Genomic DNA, 21,251 nt, shown 5'->3' on the forward strand with positions numbered 1-21,251 from the left:
GAAGGACTTGTGGATGAAGTTCCCACTCGTGAATCTGTTGTGTCTGACGACTTAACAGATATGCCATCTGATTCGGTATTCCTGGAAGATGTTGGGCTGAAAGGAATATGTTTTGAGGGATTGCCCATCTCCATATGCTCTGAGCTAGTTGAGAGGGCTGTAGAGAGTGAGTCCCCCCTTGTTTTTGTAGATAATACATACTCAAGCTGGCAGCGAGTGTTGTGGTGGGAATTTTGTTATAAGGGCCTGCATACTTGCTATCCTGGCAGGATTGGGATATGCAAGGTTTTTGAGGTGTCTATTGGGTAAAGCACCTTCACCACCCATCCGTGGCCCCGCATGCTGCCACAATGCGGTTGTTACAACGACTTGCGGAGTAATGATATGCGTTGTGACAACGCATACCATTACTCCGCAAGTCGTTACAACAATTTGCGGAGGGGGGCGAAGGTGCCCTAAAGTCTGCCCAGACTGGAGTTGGAATAGTAAATTTTACTATTCCAACATTCCGCGCCCCCCCCCCCCGCAAGTCGCTGTAACGACTTGCGGATTAATGGTATGCGTTGTCACAACACGGTCGTTGTTACAACCGCGTTGTGACAGCATGCAGAAAAATGACAAGCGGAGTGAAGAGGCATATTCGGCTATTGTGGCACCTAGATATTGTTGGCTGGGGGACGGTTGGAGACGAGACTTTGGGAGATTTATTGTAAACCCTAAATCGTGAAGTAGTTGGATTGTGGTGTGTGTGTGATTTACACACTGGGTATGTGACTTGGCTTTTATGAGCCAGTCGTCAAAGTATGGGAAAATGTGATTTTGTTGTCTTCTTAAGTGGGCTGCTACCACTGCTAGACATTTTATGAATACTTTGGGTGCTGTTGTAACTCCGAATGAGAGAACCTTGAATTGGTAATGCTGACCGTCCACTACAAATCAAAGATATTTCCTGAGAGCAGGGTGAAGGGAATGTGGAAGTAGGCATCCTTGAGATCTAACGTGGCAAGGAAATTGCCTTGTTTGAGTAGGGGAAGGACCTGTTGTAGAGTGACCATATGAAAATGGTCTGATTGTATGTATAGGTTTAATGGTCTGAGATGTAAGATGGGTCTCAGGGTTCCATCCTTTTTTGGGATCAGAAAATACAGGGAGTAAACTCCTGTTTTTTGATGGTGGAGGGGAACTGGTTCTATTGCATGTTTGTGCAGTAGGGAAAGCACCTCTTGTTTTAGAAACGGTAAATGTTCTGTTGACATTGGAAGCTGTTTGGGTGGTATGTTGGGGGGAGTGGAAGTGAGCTCCAGGCAATAACCGAATTGGATGATTTGTCTCGCCCACCTGTCCGTGGTGATAGTGTTCCAGACAGGTAGGAACCGGGTTAATCTTCCCCTGACTGGAGCATAATGGTCAGGGGGAGTGGCGGGAAGTCATTGTTTGGAGGTGGTGGCAGTGCGAGTATTGGTAGTTTTGCCACTACCTTTGCTGTTATTGCCCCTGTATAGCCTCCTCTGTAAAAACCTCTGGTAGAGGAGGTCTGTGTGGGACTTTTATAGAAAGTGGAGGGGTTATCGGTGCTAAAGCCTCTAGAGGCACCCTTATAAGAGGAGCGACAAAATGAACTTCTAGGGGCTTGCGATTGCAAGACTCCCATTGATTTGGCGGTATCAGTATCTTGTTTTATATTTTCTAAAGAAGAATCCACCGTAGGTCCAAATAAGTGTTCTTGGTCAAAAGGTTGTTTCAGTATGGTAGATTTAACCCCGGGTTTGAACCCTGAAATCCTTAGCCAGGCATGTCTGCGTAAAAGGACACTGGTATTAATGACTCGGGAGGCTGTGTCTGCGGCATTTAGAGCACATCGAATGGAGGTATTTGTTACTGGTTTACCTTCCTGTATGAGATCATGGGCTCTTGTCTTATATTGATCTGGAATGTGTTGTAGTAGGGTATCTAGTTCATCATAGTGCGCCCTATCATACATAGCTAGTAAAGCTTGTGTGTTGGCAATCCTCCATATGTTGGCTGCTTGTGACGCTGTTCTTTTGGCAGAAGCATCCAAGAGTTTTGACTCCTTGTCAGGCGGTGGAGCATCGCCTGAGGTTTGAGAGTTAGCCCTTTTCCTGGTGTTGGCAACAACCAAGGAATCTAAGGGGAGCTGTCCTTTAATATATGCAGGGTCAGTTGGAGCCACTTTGTATTTTTTTTCTATCCTAGGGTTAATGGCTCTAGCCCACACAGGTCTTTAAAAACTTCAGGAGTGTGTTTAATTACCCCTTTTAACATTGGTAGAATGGAGGTGGACCGTTGAGATGTTGCAAAAGTGTCCATGAGAAAGTCTTCTTCTATGGGGTCTGTAAGTAAATTTACCCTGTGGTATTCTGCAGCCCTGGGTATAAGCTGAGTGAAGCCTATAGTGCGCTCTGGATGGGATGGTGTAGATGGATAGACATTCTATTGTGGTACATTAGGAACATCTGATGTGCCATAATTTTCCCGTGGGTCATTTGGGATGTAATGATGACTAAATTCCCCTAGAGGTTCATTATCCCCTTTGTCACCAGTGGTATTATTATCAACTGGAGGTGGAGGAGATTCTGTGGGTACTGGAGATGGAATAGGAGAAATGTATTGTGGAGGAGGAGGTGTAGAAGGAACCCTTAAAGGAGAAGTAGCAATGTCTTTTTTCTTTGAAGGAATTTGAGGTGGTGTGGGTTTGTCCATTTTCCTTTTGTTTGAAGGACTTATCCTAAGATTACCTGTTTCTGGGTCTATTTCCAGAGTTTTTTGTGTAGGATCAGGTCGAAAAAGCACCTCCTCTGAAGTATGGTGTTTCAGTGCTGACTTTTTCGGGTCCGAATGCTTGTGTGACACAGTTTTTGGAGTTGTCTTATTCTCCTTAGGTTTGGAATCAGGAGTTTTGTTGGGTTCCGAAGATTTGATTGGAGTCTTTGGAACCGGTTGCTGGGTCGGCTCCGATGATTTTTTCGGATCAAAAGTGTGTGTGCCAGGTGTCGTCGGAACCGGTTGTTTTTTCGGTTCCAATGATTTTTTCAGATCCGTAGGTTGATTACTAGTGGTTTTCGGAACCGGTTGTTTCCTTGGTTCTGATGATTTTTTCGGATCCGAAGGTTCAGTGTGTATAGGTTTCGGCGCCGAATGCGCCGATGTGGAACCAGGCTTTGGTGCGGACGAAGAGAATGGTTTCTCTTTTGTTGTTGGTGCCGAGGATGGGGTTTTGGCATCGACGGTAGGCTGGCTCGATCCAGAGTGGCCTGAAGGCTTATATGTCGACTTCTTTGCCGGGCCCAAAGACGGGGCGCGGGAAGTTTTATCCCGGTGTGCACCTAGGCCCGAAGGTGAAGGTGTTACCGAAGCCTTTGAATGGATGAATCTTATGGTTTTCTTGGAGTGGAAAGAGGTGCAAGCCGGACAGTCTTTGTCCTTATGCTCAGGTGAAAATCAGAGGTTACACACCTCATGAAGATCAGCATGTGGAAACTTGGATCCACATTGAGGACACTTTTTAAAGGGAGTCCTTTCCATGAGCCAAAAGGCCTGATTGCGCAGATAGGCCTAAAGGCCTGCTTCGACAACCAGAACGGAAGTAGAAGCTTGTAGAGAAGCGCATTGAAAGGGAAACGCGGTCGAAAATAATACCGAAGAGAGGGTAATGATTGCGCGTCGAAAGTTAGATCAATAACGACACCGAACTGGAACACGAACACATCCGAGCCCAATGGCGGAAAAAAACAACCTGAAGATGGAGGCAATGCCCATGAGCACTATTGTCCAAAGGAGGAGTCACCTATCTCATAACTTCCAAAGACTTGTTCCAAGAAAATAACAAACTGCAAATATCCGGGCCCAACACCAGATGGTGATCTATGCATAGTGTGTGATCTGCAGCTCATATGCCTCGAACAATAAAGTTACCTTCAGAAAAAAGTCTCTATCGATGTTTTATTAATTATTTGTCTTTCAACTTGTATTTTAAGAGTTTGTAATGATTTTAATGGATCAAATAATAAACTACTACGCCAAATACAGCTCCTGTGCAAGACTGATTGCTTGACACATTGGGAAAATTCCTGGTTAGAGAACCTTTGGGCATCTAAGGAAGATTAAGACCTGGATAGCATCACAGGATTTTACATGGTAATGCCGAGACGTGTGAAAAACACTTGCTGACTCGAGGGTCAATTCCTCATCAGAGTACAAAACTGAATGGAACCAGTCCCTGGCAATTGGTTGTCTTTAGAAAGGAGGCATACATGCCCTTTTCTAAAATGTTACTACTCCAACAAAGGCTGGACCCCAAGGGTATGTAAAGGTGAATTGCAAAAAAGTTGCTAGGGCCTAGTGTTCTGGACATCAGATAACAGAGATCCAACAGGTTAACCTAAAGCCAATTTCCTGCTCTGAGGCATATCCTTCAGTCAAAAGAGAGGGGCTTGAAAGAGGCACTGTAATTCCGACTGAAATGCAACACAAAAAACATAAAGATGCATGTTTGAAGTGTTTGCGTTTTGTGAAATCATCTAATGCATCAAAAAAGAAAACAGTTCTGTAACTTCACAGGCTTGTAGGAGAACTGGTATTACACATACAGAATTTTCTAAATTATTCCCAAAGAAAATATTTTACAGGCTTCTCCCATGCTGGTAGAAGAAAGTACAATTAGCATGGAGATAAGAGAGGGGTATAGGACTAAGTAGTATGCATACACACAGTACAAATGACAAACATATATGCATGTAAACAGGATTGGTACATGGTTGCTAAGAAATATTAAACTATGGGAAATTAAATGCCACAGCAACTGAGGTGCAGTAATTTTTTAGCAGGAAAATAAATAACAGAGTATTCAACACTAGACAATACCAAAGGTGTTCAGGGTGGGTCTATATCAAGGTTGGCCTGCAGCAAGTGTTTGTAATAATGTCACATTTGGAATTCCACCAATTCAAGTGCTGAGATCTTAGTGAACAATTAGGGGCACATTAGCCATACAGATGACCATATACATTCCAGAGAAACCATTTAGAATCAAGGAAGAAGACACTAGTAAAGTGGGATTATGTATCACGGCTGAACTAAAAGCTCAAGAAAACAACCCAACAAAGTTTGGGGAGCTGGAGGCCAGTGCTGCTCAGAGACAAGTGTTCAGTCCACTCCCTTTCCTGAGCTCCCACAATAGTAGTGCCATGGTGGAATTTGAATGTACAGTCGCAGTAATGCTCATATAGAGCTGCATAGCATATACATCAGATTTCTAAAATAAGCAATGGTATGTCTTCAGTGAAAGGGAAAGTGGGTGTCAGTGCAGGGATAGAAGGACAGACAGCTCATTGAGTATGGTGCTAAGATGCACTACCACTGAACAAACAATAAAAACAATCTCAACAAAATACTCACCACTTTGAGCTCTGGCACAGATCTGCTCAGCGTCCACTCTTGACTGTTCACAAAGGAATCTGCAAATAAAAATTGTTGTATTATTGACTGCATCACTTCATTCCTTCACTATTTACACACATTTGACTTAGGCCCAGTGACAATGTATCCAAGCAAAAACAAAATTGCTCAGCCGCCATAAGGAACTAAGATTGCTATACAGTTGGAGCTCAAATACCAACACATAAGGAAAAAGAGTTACAAATTTCACAAACCAATACACACACACTGCCTGGGCACTTCTGCTCGTAAGAAATTGAGGGGTTTAGAGCACACCAAGACAAGTGCATATCAGGTAACCAAAGTGAGGTGTGTATCCACAGATTGTAAAAGTCAAAGTCACTGAAGTTACAGTATGTTCTTTCAATCGTTGAGCGGAGCTGATGTGAGCAGCAGTCCACTACTCTGATGCCGCCTACTTAGGATAAGGGGCATCCGCTCAACGATTGAAATTGATGTTTTTGCCATCTTGGTGATGTGTACACAGCACACCGGATTAACCACTTCGAGGAGACCGTGGGCCTCCAGGCATATCTATTGGATTACCTGTTTAGCCAGGCTTGGCTGCAGGTTTAGGTTGCACATTTACTGTCTTAGTGAAAGGTCACATAAAATAACCAAACTTTTGACCTGCAAAATGGAGTACACTATATATGAGGCCCATAAAAGAATCCTCCAACATCTCCATGCCATCACCAAAGCAGACAATACCTATCCAGTAGCGAGGCATTTTAAAGATTTTCATCAATCGAATAATAAGAGCCTTAGCTACTTTTTGATAGATGCTATACCATTTAGCAGAAGGGGATGTGACCGGGAAAGCAAACTGAGGAGGTTAGAGACCAGGTATATCTTACAACTAGATACCAAACATCCGAATGGACTTAATATCACCGAGGATTTATATACATGTCTGTAAGAGGTTTTTTAGTCAAGTCTGCAACGTACACACATACTTATCCATCCCTTGATTTGACCCAAACTGTTCTCTCCTTTGGGGGAACAAATCCCGGCATCACTTGTGTCTTAACCCCCTGACCTCGACACTCATTAGTATTGAAGAATTTTTATTAGTCTAGTTTATCAACTAGCATGTACAATCCAACAAATTAACTTATTGTACAGTGTACCCTTGGTTCCTAGTCTTTAGGGCAGTACATGAAAGTCCTTGACCCTCATAGGAAATAAAAATGGGTGGTAGACTAGGAACTTGTATCTCTGGATAGTAATTGCATTTGAATGAATTTTAGATACATTTTAATTGCAGATATTTATATTGAATAGGTTTTATAATATTATATATTTATATATGATGATCTATTTATTTATTTATCTACTTATTAACAAATGCACTTGAGATGAAGAGTATAATATGTACACAACTAAATGGGAGATACATGCTGAATGAGTATAACAGACTATACCCAGTAGATCGAAATGATATTATATCAAATCACTACTTGAATCAACAATGTGCACAGTTTTTGTAGATTATCGCCAAATACTAGGGTGTGCAATGGCATTGTTCTAAAATCCTAGAACCTTGTCATGGGTAGTTAGGCTCAAGTGGGGGTCTGAGATTGTTCTTCACAAAGTATTAGATTTTTCCTCTTTTCCTTGCTTCTGAAATCAAAACAACATTGCATTTACCCGGTATGAGGGGATATGTAAGTGGTCAGAATTATTGTATTATACAATTGACTTCCGAGGATGTAGGAGAATACAACGAGTGTCAAATTTATATATTTTATATGGTTTCCTCCCCTCCTCAAACTGTATCTGACCACAACATCATATAACCTGATATTTGAAGCTACACTGTAACTGTGTTAGCAGGAATGAATTTTAATTTCAATACACATTTTTGCACATTTGCACATTATTAGGATAATATGGAATTTTGATGGTGTTAGGTTTTTTAGCACGTGACGCATATGACACTATTTAGACTACTACCAACTCTATACCCTTATGATGAATATGAAACGTATTTGTATTTCAAGTACAAGTTTTATACTCCCCTATTAGGTATTCAGATGATGATCTATATTGGGAGTTAGGAGAAATTATATTTTACGTTTTGTATCTTACATGTATTTTGCTGCTCTGAGGGGAGAGTATGTCTTCCAGTTTCATGATTATTTCGTCACGTGCTTGAATAGATTCACATGTACTGTCACTTTAAAAAGCACTCATGAGTTCGCATTTACTGTCGAGTGAACAAGCAGCTGAGGCTGCGAAAGGCGTCTTGACGTTACCAGAATAAAGAACTTTTGAAGCACTTGAGTCCGTGTCCGGATTTGCGGCAGGCGGCGCGTTGAAAGGAGCTAGCGCTAGTCACAATTTGGAACTCTCGATATATATGTATATATAAATAATGCACCTGAAATCAAAAAAATGTGGCCTTAAGGCTATGATGAGATAAATGGCCACTGGAATCGGGAGACTCAATCTATAATATAATCCACGAAAAAGCATCAATACGTGGAAGTCAAGACACACAATATCCTGTATACAGAAGATAATAAAGGAACAATGATGTTTGCTGTATAAGCAACTAATCGGTTGGTATTGATATTTATCACGGGTAGCATGTTCTTCTACATGAAGGCTAGCCATGGAGTAGTATATTTACCCGTCTCTTTTACAATAGGACTCAGAAAGAGATCAGGTGAAGGTAAACTAAGCCTGTGTACTAGCCGGCAGTAATGGGTTGTTTTTTGTACTAATGGAAACTATGAAAACACACAGTAAGTTTAAGGGAGATGCAGATATTAAAAATGCATTACCTGTGGGTCTAGAATAATTGTACATAAAATGTATGTATTGTGAGTGGGTTGGAATGCCCACAGGTTGCTGCATATAAATGACTTACTGAGCATCCTATAATAACTCTAGCCAACCAGACTGCATAGATTGCTAAATTGAATGAAAACCAGTTATGACAAATTTTAAAGTAGCTTTAGTGACAAGATATGCCCCAACAATTCCGGCAATTATCCAGGACTTTTCTACTTACACATATGCTGTGAGCACTTTCAATGTGGGGGAAGATAGCCCCGATTTTGCCAGGCGACCAAAGGTGGAGAAACTGCAAACTTCTATGAATAAACCAAAAGGCAGACGGTGAAGGAGAGAGTCAAAATGACTCCTGATAAACGTCAAGAGATTTTCTAACTGTTTGCTAACCGTCTGCAACACTTGAGTCTCCGACCTCTTTCACGTATGCTGGGATGGAGTAAAATTGAACCTCCTTTTGTTTTGATTAAGCTTTATCTCTTTTTTATTCACAATAATTGGTATTATCCATTTCCCTTTTCTCTATCATCTTTGGGATTTTCACAATATCATGTCATTTGATTTTGATATCGACATGGGGTAACTTTGAATTTCAACTCAGCTGCTGATTTTAACGAGAATGTCACTACTTGTATTGTAGATAATATATCAGTTGCGGGCATACATATCACGCAGCCTGTGTTTGTGTCCTTTCCAGTGAGTGATGTGATGGCTTCCTGATGAATGCATTCCCGCCAAAATGCGCATAGTGTCATCACACCGTCAGCAATATAAAATATAAGCCATTCACATTATGAACTAAATTGATATTGAGTTATGGTTCAATGAATGAATGCTTCTTATTTTCAGTCCTATTTATCCATGATTTATAGACTGAACATGAGTTTATATATTTTTATGGAGTTTTATATAGCGCGAACTTGCCCCGAATCGGGTATCAGAGCACTTTACATAGCACCAGTTGCGTTACACGAGGACACATTCATTTTTGTATTTTGTTTTAGGCACTGGGAGATTAAGTGATTTCCCCAGAATCACACTGATGTTCAGCGTCCTTCCCGAAACTCGAATCCAGTTCCCCTGATTCGAGGTCGTCCACCCTAGCCATTAGGCCAACTCCTCTCCTTAAAGACAGTATGTACAAATAACTAGATTATCAAATGTAGCTATTTCATATTTTATGAACTGATCACTGTCTAGACCATCGCTTATGTAAAGAATGTATCATCATGGTTACGATCTACATTTTCAATACTGTACATAAAACAATTTATAAATAAAAAATTATTTTGCGATAAAAATATTAGATTTCACAGTTATTAGATGATTTGTTGTTATATTGTTTTATCATGTTTGAATACTGTATGCCTGCACATTTACATAATTTGTTTCTTGCTCAAGTTTGTTTTCAAATAATGATATATTTTTCCCAGCGCTTGGCAAGTTATTTTGCATGCAGGGGCCCGGATTCCTAAAATAAAATATTTCCTATACAAAGAATGAATATTTATTTCTACTCTCTATCTAATACTTGTTCTTAGATAGATTGACTAACACAAGAATGTCCATTTAACTCGCCCACATGCTCCATATTACATCAGGAAAAAAGGGAGCCCCCCTATTAAGCTTATGACTTGGAATATCGCTGGACTACGCTCCAAGAGGGATAATAAGATGTGGATCGATTTTTTGAGGCAATATGACATAGTCGCTATGCAAGAAACATGGGATAGGGAGTGCAATTTCTGGGTGGATGGGTTTACCTCTTATTTTGTAGCCTCATGTACATCCAAATCAGGAAGAGATAAAGGAGGATTGATGTTGTTAATTTCAGTTAATATACTAGGTATAGTGAAAGAGCTTAATACCACCTCTCCTAATATCTTAGCTATAGAAGTTCTTATGCCTAATAATAATAAAGTGGTATATATTAATTTCTATAACGCAACACAGGGGGATAATTCTAATGAGCATATTCATTCATTAATAAAAAATGTATGTACATATAAAGAAGCTCAAACCACTTTTTTCTCTATCATCCTAATGGGTGATTTTAACGTTCACTTATGTGACTTAAATTGTCAGTTCTTAGATGTAGATTACCCGGCTCACTCAAGTTACCAGCATTTCGAACACTCTGCAAAGGGATCTGCCCTGGAAGAACTACTTGCAGAGGCAGACCTGTTCGAACCCGGGTTTGCCGACATAAAGGACAGGGTACCTACATATAATGCAAGGTAAAGTGAAACAATTATAGATTATATGTTTCTATCTCCTGCATTATTAAGCTCTGTTTTACTCTATAATGCTATTCAATCCACGTTTAGTGACCATAATCCAGTGGTCCTGGAATTGGTCAATTCGTTGGATAAGGTCTTGGCAAATGTAACATCAGACATTCCGCGTATGGGAGGAACGCCCATCCCTGTACTCCTATACGCGGATGATACAGTACTATTGGCCAGAACACCTAATGCCTTACAAAGATTGCTTGATTCATTTGGAGAGTTTATGGTTAAGTTGGACCTGGTGGTCAATTCAGACAAATCCCACGTCATGTCTCTGGGGAAAAGGAGAAAGCATTTTAAAACAGTTTCTTGTAATGATAGTTTAATAACTACGGTTAGAGTCTTCACCTATCTAGGAGTGGTGTTTGATGACGCAGGCTCCTGGGCCCCCTAATTATTAAACAAGGCAGTTGCTATAAGAAGATCAACATCTGCTATTCTTGGCTTTGCTAAGAGATTGGGAGGCAAACCGGGGGAAGCAATCTTGTCTATCTACAAAGCAAAATCCGTGGCCATAGCTAGGTATGGGGCCGCAATATGGGGTTATAAGGACACAACCACCATACAGAGGGAGGAAAATACATTTTTGCGGGCTCTCCTGGGTCTTCCCAATTCAACTGCCAGTTTTGCTGTACATCGAGAGCTAGGGATGGGACATATCTCAGACTATGTGAATATGGCACCTATCCTGCAATGGATTAGAATATGGATGAATCCCGCACTGTCTCTTAACCACAAGATTATAAAGGATTGTTTGGCTCTAGATAAAGTGGCAGAAATAAAATGGTTGTTTTATATCAAAGCCATATCTAACTATCTTGGGCGCCCAGAAATATTTGCCAACCCAGAAGGTCTAGTTAAAGCTGATATTAACTGGGTAAAAACAAATTTCATTAAAGCTAGGGAAATGGATCGCGAAGCCATGGAACTTTGTATACCGGCAGTGAGGACTCACTATTTACTGATATCGACAATGTCTATTCAACCTTATCTGACAACTGTCACTAAACCCTTCCATCGATGGCTGTTAACTAAATTCCGTTTTAACCAACTGCATGTGTTACTAGGAAATTACAGGGAGTGGAGTAAACCAGAGGAAGCCGCCCCATGTAAATGTGATTATCATTCATACCAGGACACGATGCATTTTATGTTTTTCTGTTCTTTTTATACAGAGGGAAGGAAAAGGTTTATTACGCCACTGTTGAAAAATAGGGGTTTCGTACAAGTAAAACCTGCTTTAATATATCTACAGCTGATGGCATCCTCTGCTGTTATGTTTGGGGTAGCAAATTTTATTGTAACATCTATTCGTAATAAAAAAGCTAGGCAACTAGAGGAAACAAACTGTGAGTAATAGTAATTCTCAATGACTGAAGAAATTGTAAAGATATAATTGATTAGGAACCCCTGCCTTTTAAATGCTGATTTGTAGATAGTGTGTACATTTGGTAAGATATTTTGAAAATCCATGCACCTGACGAACGCTGTGAGTTGTGTATATAAATTGTATATTATGTAAATGTTACTATTGAGTCTGTAAATTGTGATTTTAATATGTAATTGAATAGCATACTTTTATGATTTTAAATAATCGAATAAAGTGGTTTTGATTGATTGATTGATTGTTCTTAGATATCAACCATGAACTGGAGCCATTAGTGCAGAGCTGAGTGAAGAGTCAGAGTGGTGATATCCAACATTTGTTTTCGCTCTTTTCCCATTCCTATTTTCCCAGGTCTTTTGCTAACCAAACATATTGTATGGTCGGCTGTGTGTGAACAAATGTGCAAACATGATTGGCTCGTATTAGATCTGAAATACAAGTTAGTGCATTTTGACAAGAATGCTGTAACAACAGAAGCACAGTGGCCTTTGAAATGGCCTGTGACCATTCCACATACTCTTGGAGGCTATTTGACCTATAGAGAGTAGCGTGGGGCCAAATGTCACACTCTGCATTCAATCTGTCACCTACAAAAAGCTGTCACCTACAACAATTGCCAGGAAACAATCTCACATATTCCATGGTACAATCACTTTACAGCTGAAGCAGCTGTACCCGTAAATACAAGGTTTTTTAATTGAAAGCTTAGATCACTGCTACGATTTAACTCCTTAAGAACGTAAAATAATACTGAGTGCTTAAGTTAGCATTAGTAGGTCACAAACTAATAGTGGTACCGCCTTAGCCTGCCTTAACTGAAAACGTGGCTTTTAAAAGTTGATCTGTGGTCATATTTTTATTTACACGGTGTTTTTTCCACTCTTCATAAAATAGTTTAAATGCTTCTTGTTATTTTTACTCACAAGAAAGCCTGCTTGAGCCTGGAGGAGCGCACATATAATGTTGCAATGGTCAAGGTTGATGTCCTTGCTAGTAGAACAGTGTTTTATTCATATTTTCAAGTAGCTACTTTTTAATAATTCAATGTTATTTCCACTTGCATGTAGGCTAACGGTTAGACTTGGTTATTCATTTTGGGAGGGTTTTTAGAGTATGCATGCTTTACATAATGAACTTTCTGAATAATGACTGGCTTTCAATAATGTAATTCAATGTAACGTAACACACCATGCTTAGAGCCTGAATCTCTGCTGCTTAAATACTACAAGAAACCTTTACTTGCAATTGTTCTCTGCGCTCGAGAGTCTGCTGAAACCTCTTAATATCCCCAGCACAACTTTGGGGTCCATCTTTGTAGGATGTCTGCAAGGATAATATGAATCTCTCACCAGTTATACTCTATATTAAGGTATGTCCAAGTAATAAGGTAGAAAGTTATCGGTGGGACACTGAACCTTGTACTCTCACAGTTGCTTGTGCTTGCCATCTTCCAGACTCGATTGGAACTACAATAGATCCTAAAAAAATAGAGGAATCGGGTTGGATGTAGGTTGGAGGGAATGGCAAATATACGAGCCGCCATCTTGGCCTGTTATTCATCCTCACCTACTTCCCCAAAATCTCGCTCCCAGGCATCCCATACACCCTGTATGTGGTCAGGGGCATTACGTAACAGATATATATGCCTTTTCTGCCTCGGGCTTCCAAGATTATTTTTATTTTGAGTGGGCTGTATTCTGGCATCTCACCTAGAAAATTGTGGCATATATCTAGGGCATGATGTAATTGGAAGTTTTTAAAGAATTGACAATTATGGAGCTGGAACTCTCCACTTAGTTGTTCAAAAGATAGCATATGGTAGTAGTCCCAAACGTATCCTAATCAGGAAATACCAATGGCCTCTCAGTGTAGGAGCCTGGCAGTCATGTAACCTGCTTTAGCCTGGTTCCTGCCCATAGCTTTGTCTGGACAGAAGAATGTTCAGGTTTCATCAACTTTCATGTACAGGAAACGATTACACGGGGGAAATGGCAAAGTTTAGCAGCATCTTCATTATCTAAATGCACGGTCATTCTTCGATACATTAGCTGGGGGGGAATAAATTACACTGAGGCCAGTCTACTCACTAGATGAAGACCGGTGGCAAGGTTAATAATGCATTTTCTCTCTGTACTGCAGTTACAGCTGGCACTGAAACAATACAAAACCAACAACCTTCCTAACTACATTTCCAAAAATCCTTGCCAAATTAACCACACAGTAATGTGACCCAGAGGGTTTCTGCTACGCTGGTGTTGGATTGGAACAGGAGATTATTTACCACACACAGGGCAAGAAACAACCTCAAACGCTTGGTGACATACCCGAGTTTCCCAGAGGACCACAAGCTTTGGGGTTGCTGTCCTTGAACGAACTGCTGATTTTGGTCAGTAAGGAGGTGTCATTTCCTATTGGGTTGAGGTGGATTATTATGAAAGAAGAGCCCTTAATATCTCTATTTTGATTTTGCCATGGTCAGATCAAATAAATCCCTTTGAAACACCGCAAAAGTAGTCAGTGCCTTCTAAGTCCTTGCTCAATTAAAGTCGCCAGTTCACACTAGAAAGGCATAAACTGGAAAAGGATCAGTGCTCCAAATATGATACCCAAAATAAAAAATGCGTTCCAAGGGCAATGTAATAAGCATAAAATATTTATGATTATAAGAGCTTTTCAGGTTCATACATTTAATATCCTCTACACCACAGAAAGAAGCCTGGATAATCATTAATGAAGCCAATGGTACACAGCCTACTGAACATCAAATTCCAGTTTTGCAAGATCTCTGTGACAAAACTAGTGATTATTTTTACCAAACTAATAAAATATCACATTGAATTGGATAGGAGCAAAAGAAAAATATATGAGACCCATTTATCAATCTAGAATGCCCTGAGAACAGGGCCAGTATCAAAACATTTTACACTAATCTCACCAGAGGATATGACAAATGTATTATTGAAACGTAAAGCTACAGGACTATCTCTTAACATACGCCAATCAAACATTTTCAATTCCATTTGCTCCTTCCAGTGGTACCTTCAACTTAAATGAATTCTATTATCTAATCTTTATTATCAAGGTCCGTTCCTTTCATCCCGAAAAAGGCAGTAATTAAATCTACATGAAAAACGTTACGTTCACGCTGCCAAACTCACAAATTTTATGGACAATTTAAAACTTCCAATTATCTGTCAAAGCTAACTGAACACATTAACACATTGGTGAATAAACCAATTGTGCAGTACTGTATCCACAAAGAAGAACTAAGGATCATTAGGACTTACCTTACGAGGAGGAGCTTGCTTAGCTAGAGGGGTCTCGTTTATTTGTGCAGTTCTTTTCAGTTTTTATTTTTTTATTAATCTAGGAAAACACAATTTAACGTTCTCCAATCTATTTCATACATCCCATTCCTCTAAAATCTAAATTATATCTCTCCACCAGTCAAATCCGAAAATCATTATGGTATCCAGTGTCTAGCATTATATTTCATGACTGTCCTTCATTCACACCTGGAACACTTAGGGCCGACATACTCTATATTTAATCCATACTGCTTAAATAAACATAGAAACAAATTAGCCCTGTATATTACCTCAAATGCATGATCCTGCTCTCAGTGCCCCTGAACTTCTTTTTTCATGTAGTATTGCTCAAACATCTCTTCTTTCAGAGACAGCCAGATAGGGTGAAAAGTTTTGAACCAATTTTTGAATGAAATCTAATGAGCCAAGCATATCAGTAACAAGTATTACCCCCAGGTCCCTCCGTCCTCGACACCTTCATAAACAAAGTGAGATTATCTACCTCACTGACAGAAAAAAAGATGAAGGAATGCTGGACCTACCCTACCCCTCCCGCCGGGAGTACATAAGCGTACCTGGTCCCAGCATTCCCTCTGTTCTTTGTGTGGGCTCCTGTGGAATACGGACCTACGTTTGGGGCTGATGTTCGGTCCCTTGATGTATCGTCTCTCCCTCCCTGCCGGGCTTGGGGGGAGTGGCACGGGCTGCCTGGAGGATTATCTGAGCCGCGCGGCGCTTGTAATACCGCGTGGGCTCCATATTTGCCCGTTGGCCACCCCTCCTGGTCTGCCGGGCTTACTGGGGGGCGCGGCCTCTCCCTGTGTTCCCGGATTGGCTGCTGGTGATGTCGTCTTCTGGATTTTCGGGTGCCTGGCTTCCGTCCTGGGAGTGGGTCAGGCGCCTCGGTCCAGGCGGTTTTTCCTGCATTTAAAAACCGGGCAGGTGGGGTGAGTACAGCATAGCGATTTTTTCACTGATTGCTTGCTGGGGAGTTTGTTGCATTGGTGTTTAATACTCCAGCTGTTATTTGAGATGGGGAAATGTTCGAGGAAACGGCGTCATCGTGACCGGTCTTCCTCTTCCTCGACTGAGTCTTCCCGGTCTCCATCTCCTGCCCGGTCCAGGCGCCGTGGCGGGGGGAAGGATGCGCATCTTAAGCGCTTGATCAGGGAGACTTTGTCGGAGTTGGGTGATGTTGGGGCCAGACGCAGGGGCCGGGCTCCATTGTCTTCTGAGTCTTCTGGAGATGAGTCTACCTGGGCTGGGGACGCTGATCTGAAGGGCAAATATATTGATAAGGACGCACTGCCTGGCATTTTGAAGCATGTGAAGGAGAACATGGGGTTCCCGGATGAGGCTGTTCCAAGTACCTCTGGGGGACCTTTGTTGCGTCAGTTCCAAAGTTCGGCCACGGTGGATGTGCCGGTGCATCCCTTTATCAAGGATGTCCTGAAGAGGGAGTGGTCTGACCCAGATCGCATTTTGGTTCCTAGGTTTATGGCTCGCCTGTATCCTCTGCAAGATATGGCTACTGAACATCACTATTGACCCCTTTGTGGCGAGTTTGGTGGGTCGCACTTCCTTGGCTGAGGACGCCGTGCTGAAGGATCCGGTGGATAGAAAGGCGGATGTTGCCCTCTGGAAGGTTTATTCCGGTTCCCACCTGGCCTTGCGGGCCGGTGTTTATGGCACTTATATTTTGCAGTCTCTGCTGTCTGACATTAAGTCTCTTTATCAGTCGATGGACGATGCCACTGACTGTTCCAGTCTTCTTGAGCACATGGAGCGTCAGATGGAGCTTCTGCCGGATGTCTCTTTTGATGTTGTGCGTGCGGCTGCACTGTCCAGTGGGGCTTGTGTGGCGGCGCTTCGCAGTCTTGTCCTCAAAGACTGGAAGACTGACTCTGCTCAGAAGGCTTGTGCTTTGCGTTTGCCCTTCCAGGGTTCTATGCTGTTTGGGGGAGAGTTGTAGTCCAAATTGCATAAGCTGTTTAAAGAGAAGAAACACTCCTCTTCTTTTAAAGGCTCTTCTGCTGCTGCTGTCCCTTCTAAACCTAAGCCTTTCTTTCGTCCTTCATATCGTAGGCAGTTTGGGAAGGGCCAGGGGAGGTTTGCTTCTGGCCGGGGTCGGGATCGTAAGGCTAGGTCCCATCCTCCTGCTAAGCCGCGCTCCTGACTCTTTGGCTGTGGTTCCTGGGTTATTGGTAGGAGGGCGGCTGCACTTCTTCCTGGCAGCCTGGGTTCCGTCATGTTCCGACGAATGGGTGTTGGATGTCCTTCGAGTGGGTTATGTGGTGGAATTCTCTGTTCCCCCTCCGGATTCCCGCATTCGCCCAAGAGGGCTCATCTCTCTCAGGGAGTGGAGGCTCTTCTTCTGAAGGGTGCCATTCAGGAGGTTCCTCCTTTGGAGGTGGGGTCGGGCTTCTATTCCCTGATCTTTCTGGTGCCCAAGATTATGGGGGGGGGGGTCCGCCTGGTTTTGGATTTGAAGGTGAGGAACCGGTGGGTATTACGGGTGCCCTTTCGTATGGAGTCTTTGCAAAGGGTGATTCCTTTGGTGCTTCCGGATCACTTCATGTGTACCCTGGATCTTCAGGACGCATATTACCATGTCCCGATGCATCCTCGGTCACGTCGCTTCCTGAGGTTTTGTGTTCAGGGGCATCACTAACAGTTCCGGGTTTTGCCCTTCGGTCTTCGTTCTGCCCTGAGGGTCTTTACAAAGGTGGTGGCTCCCTTGGTCGCCTGGCCTCATCTTCAGGGGGTGATGGTGTATCCCTACCTAGACGACTGGTTGGTCCATGCTCCCTCTCGGGTCCTGTTGTTGGAGGCCAGGGAGTTGGTGTGTTCTGCTTTGCGTCAGCACGGGTTTCTGATCATCTTGCCAAAGTTCCTTCATCAATCAATGCGGGGGAGAAGGAAAAATCGTGATCCATCCAATTTCCTTGGTATATAATCTCACAAATCAGTGAGTGGGGGAGGATCACTTGTCCTGCATAACCTGGGTATACAGGAAAATCGTATGTTCCATGGGAAAAAACCTTCATGCACGTGTAAAGTTTTTCGTGGTTGCGGTATATCTTGGTTCTCCACCCCTTTATTCACGTGACAGCATAATCATCAGGTTTAGTCGGTATACAACCTCCACCAGGAGGTATTAGCCCTAGGTTAAAACAGTAGTGATTTCCGGTTGCCAACCTTCAAGCTGCTTTGCATCACCCACAAAGCAATACATAGCACTGGACCACTTTTCACCAGGAAGAAAATCACCAAATACCTACAGCAAAGGAACCTCCGCTCTAGATTTGCACTTCGCCTCAAAACCCCAGCATCCAAAAAAAACAAGCATTTGCAATGCAATAGGTCTCGCATTAGGAAAGTTTGAACTATTGGTATTGTAAATGACAATTTTTTTTATTTATGTGTTGGTTTTGAAAATAGCTAAATTAATAGCTTTGTATTTTACAATGCCAATAGTTTTAACTTTCGCAAATGTGACACCTATAGAATTTGTAATGCAATATGTGTTGTATTTACGTGACTTACATGTACTGATATTACAAATAGCAATGCCTTTTAATTTTTTTAAATAATTAATACTTAAATAAAAGCTATTGTAATTTATAATGGCAATAGCTTAAACTTTTGTAAATAACTTTTGTGAAGATTATGTTCAGTGTATTTTATTGTGACGAAAATCCAAGAACAGAAGTGAAATATTAACATCTTTTTGTGACATTTGTAATACAGCTTGAAACATTGAGAGAAGATAGTTGAACCAGTTGTTGTTGAATGGTTGCACAGATTGATGCTGTGGTAGCGCTGAGTGATGTTGTGGTGGCGACGAGTGATGCTGTGGCGTTCAGTGATGCTGTGGTAGCGCATAGTGATGTTGTGGTGGTGCTGAGTGATGCTGTGGTGGTGCTGAGTGATGCTGTGGTGATGCGATACATAGATAGATAGAGTGAGGGCGATAGATGGATAGAGTGAGGGCGATAGAGTGAGGGCGATAGGTAGAGTGAGGGCGATAGGTAGAGTGAGGGCGATAGGTAGAGTGAGGGCGATAGGTAGAGTGAGGGCGATAGGTAGAGTGAGGGCGATAGGTAGAGTGAGGGCGATAGGTAGATAGAAAGATAGATAGATAGATAGATAGAGTGAGGGCGATAGATAGATAGATAGATAGATAGATAGATAGATAGATAGATAGATAGATAGATAGAGTGAGGGCGATAGATGGATAGAGTGAGGGCGATAGATAGAGTGAGGGCGATAGATAGAGTGAGGGGGATAGATAGAGTGAGGGCAATAGGTAGAGTGAGGGCAATAGGTAGAGTGAGGGCGATAGGTAGATATCTAGATAGATAGAGTGAGGGCGATAGATAGAGTGAGGGCTATAGATAGATAGATAGATAGATAGATAGAGTGAGGGTGATAGATAGATAGATAGATAGATAGATAGATAGATGGCGATAGATAGATAGATAGAAAGGGGGAGGGCGATAGATAGATAGATAGATAGATAGATAGATAGATAGATAGATAAATAGAGTGAGGGTAGATAAATAGAGTGAGGGCGATAGATTGATAGATAGAGTGAGGGCGATAGATAGATAGATAGATAGATAGATAAATAGAGGGAGGGTGATAGATAGATAGATAGATAGATAGATAGATAGATAGATAGAGTGAGGGTGATAGATCGATAGACAGATATATAGAGTGAGGGTGATAGATATATAGATAGAGTGAGAGCGATAGATAGATAGAGTGAGGGCGATAGATAGATAGCTAGATAGATTGAGGGCGATAGATAGATAGCTAGATAGAGTGAGGGCGATAGATAGATAGATAGCTAGATAGAGTGAGGGCGATAGATAGATAGATAGATAGATAGATAGATAGATAGAGTGAGTGAGTGAGTGCGATAGATAGATAGATAGAGTGAGGGTGATAGATAGATAGACAGACATATAGAGTGAGGGAGATAGATAGAGTGAGGGCGATAGATAGATAGATGGATGGATAGATAGATAGATAGATAGATAGATAGATAGATAGATAGATAGATAGATAGATAGAGTGAGGGCTATAGATAGATAGATAGATATACAGATAGATAGAGTGAGGGTGATAGATAGATAGATAGATAGATAGATAGATAGATAGATAGATAGATAGATAGATAGAGTGAGGGCGATAGATAGATAAGATAGATAGATAGATAGATAGATAGATAGAGTGAGGGCAATAGATAGATAGACAGATATATAGAGTGAGGGCGATAGATAGAGTGAGGGCGATAGATATATAGATAGAGTGAGAGCGATAGATAGAGTGAGGGCGATAGATATATAGAGTGAGGGCGATAGATAGATAGATAGCTAGATAGAGTGAGGGCGATAGATTGATAGAAAGATAGTTAAATAGAGTGAGTGAGGGCGATAGACAGATAGATAGATAAATAGATAGAGTGAGTGAGGGCGATAGTTAGATAGATAGATAGAGTGAGGGCGATAGATAGATAGACAGGCATATAGAGTGAGGGAGATAGATAAAGTGAGGGCGATAGATAGATATATAGATAGATAGATAGATAGATAGATAGATAGATAGATAGATAGATAGAGTGAGGGTGATAGATAGATAGATAGATAGATAGAGTGAGGGCGATAGATAGATAGAGTGAGGGTGATAGATAGATAGATAGAGTGAGAGCAATAGATAGATAGAGTGAGGGCGATAGATATATAGATAGAGTGAGAGCGATAGATAGAGTGAGGGCGATAGATAGATAGATAGCTAGATAGAGTGAGGGCGATAGATAGATAGATAGAGTGAAGGCGATAGATAGATAGATAGATAGATAGATAGATAGATAGATAGATAAATAGATAGAGTGAGGGTGATAGATCGATAGACAGATATATAGAGTGAGGGTGATAGATATATAGATAGAGTGAGAGCTATAGATAGATAGAGTGAGGGCGATAGATAGATAGCTAGATAGATTGAGGG

General features: G+C 41.5%; 1 protein-coding gene across 1 annotated transcript in view; it reads right to left on the reverse strand.

The window, feature by feature from the left end:
• Positions 1–21,251, reverse strand: part of AGAP3 (ArfGAP with GTPase domain, ankyrin repeat and PH domain 3) — a 2,202,224-nt gene that overhangs the window by 2,021,146 nt on the left and 159,827 nt on the right. The window contains exon 2 of the mRNA XM_078662817.1: positions 5,416–5,474. Within this exon, the coding sequence (XP_078518943.1) occupies positions 5,416–5,474 (59 nt within the window). The remainder of the gene's footprint in view (positions 1–5,415; positions 5,475–21,251) is intronic.

Source organism: Lissotriton helveticus, chromosome 10, assembly GCF_964261635.1.
Source record: "Lissotriton helveticus chromosome 10, aLisHel1.1, whole genome shotgun sequence".
Lineage (NCBI taxonomy): Eukaryota > Metazoa > Chordata > Amphibia > Caudata > Salamandridae > Lissotriton > Lissotriton helveticus.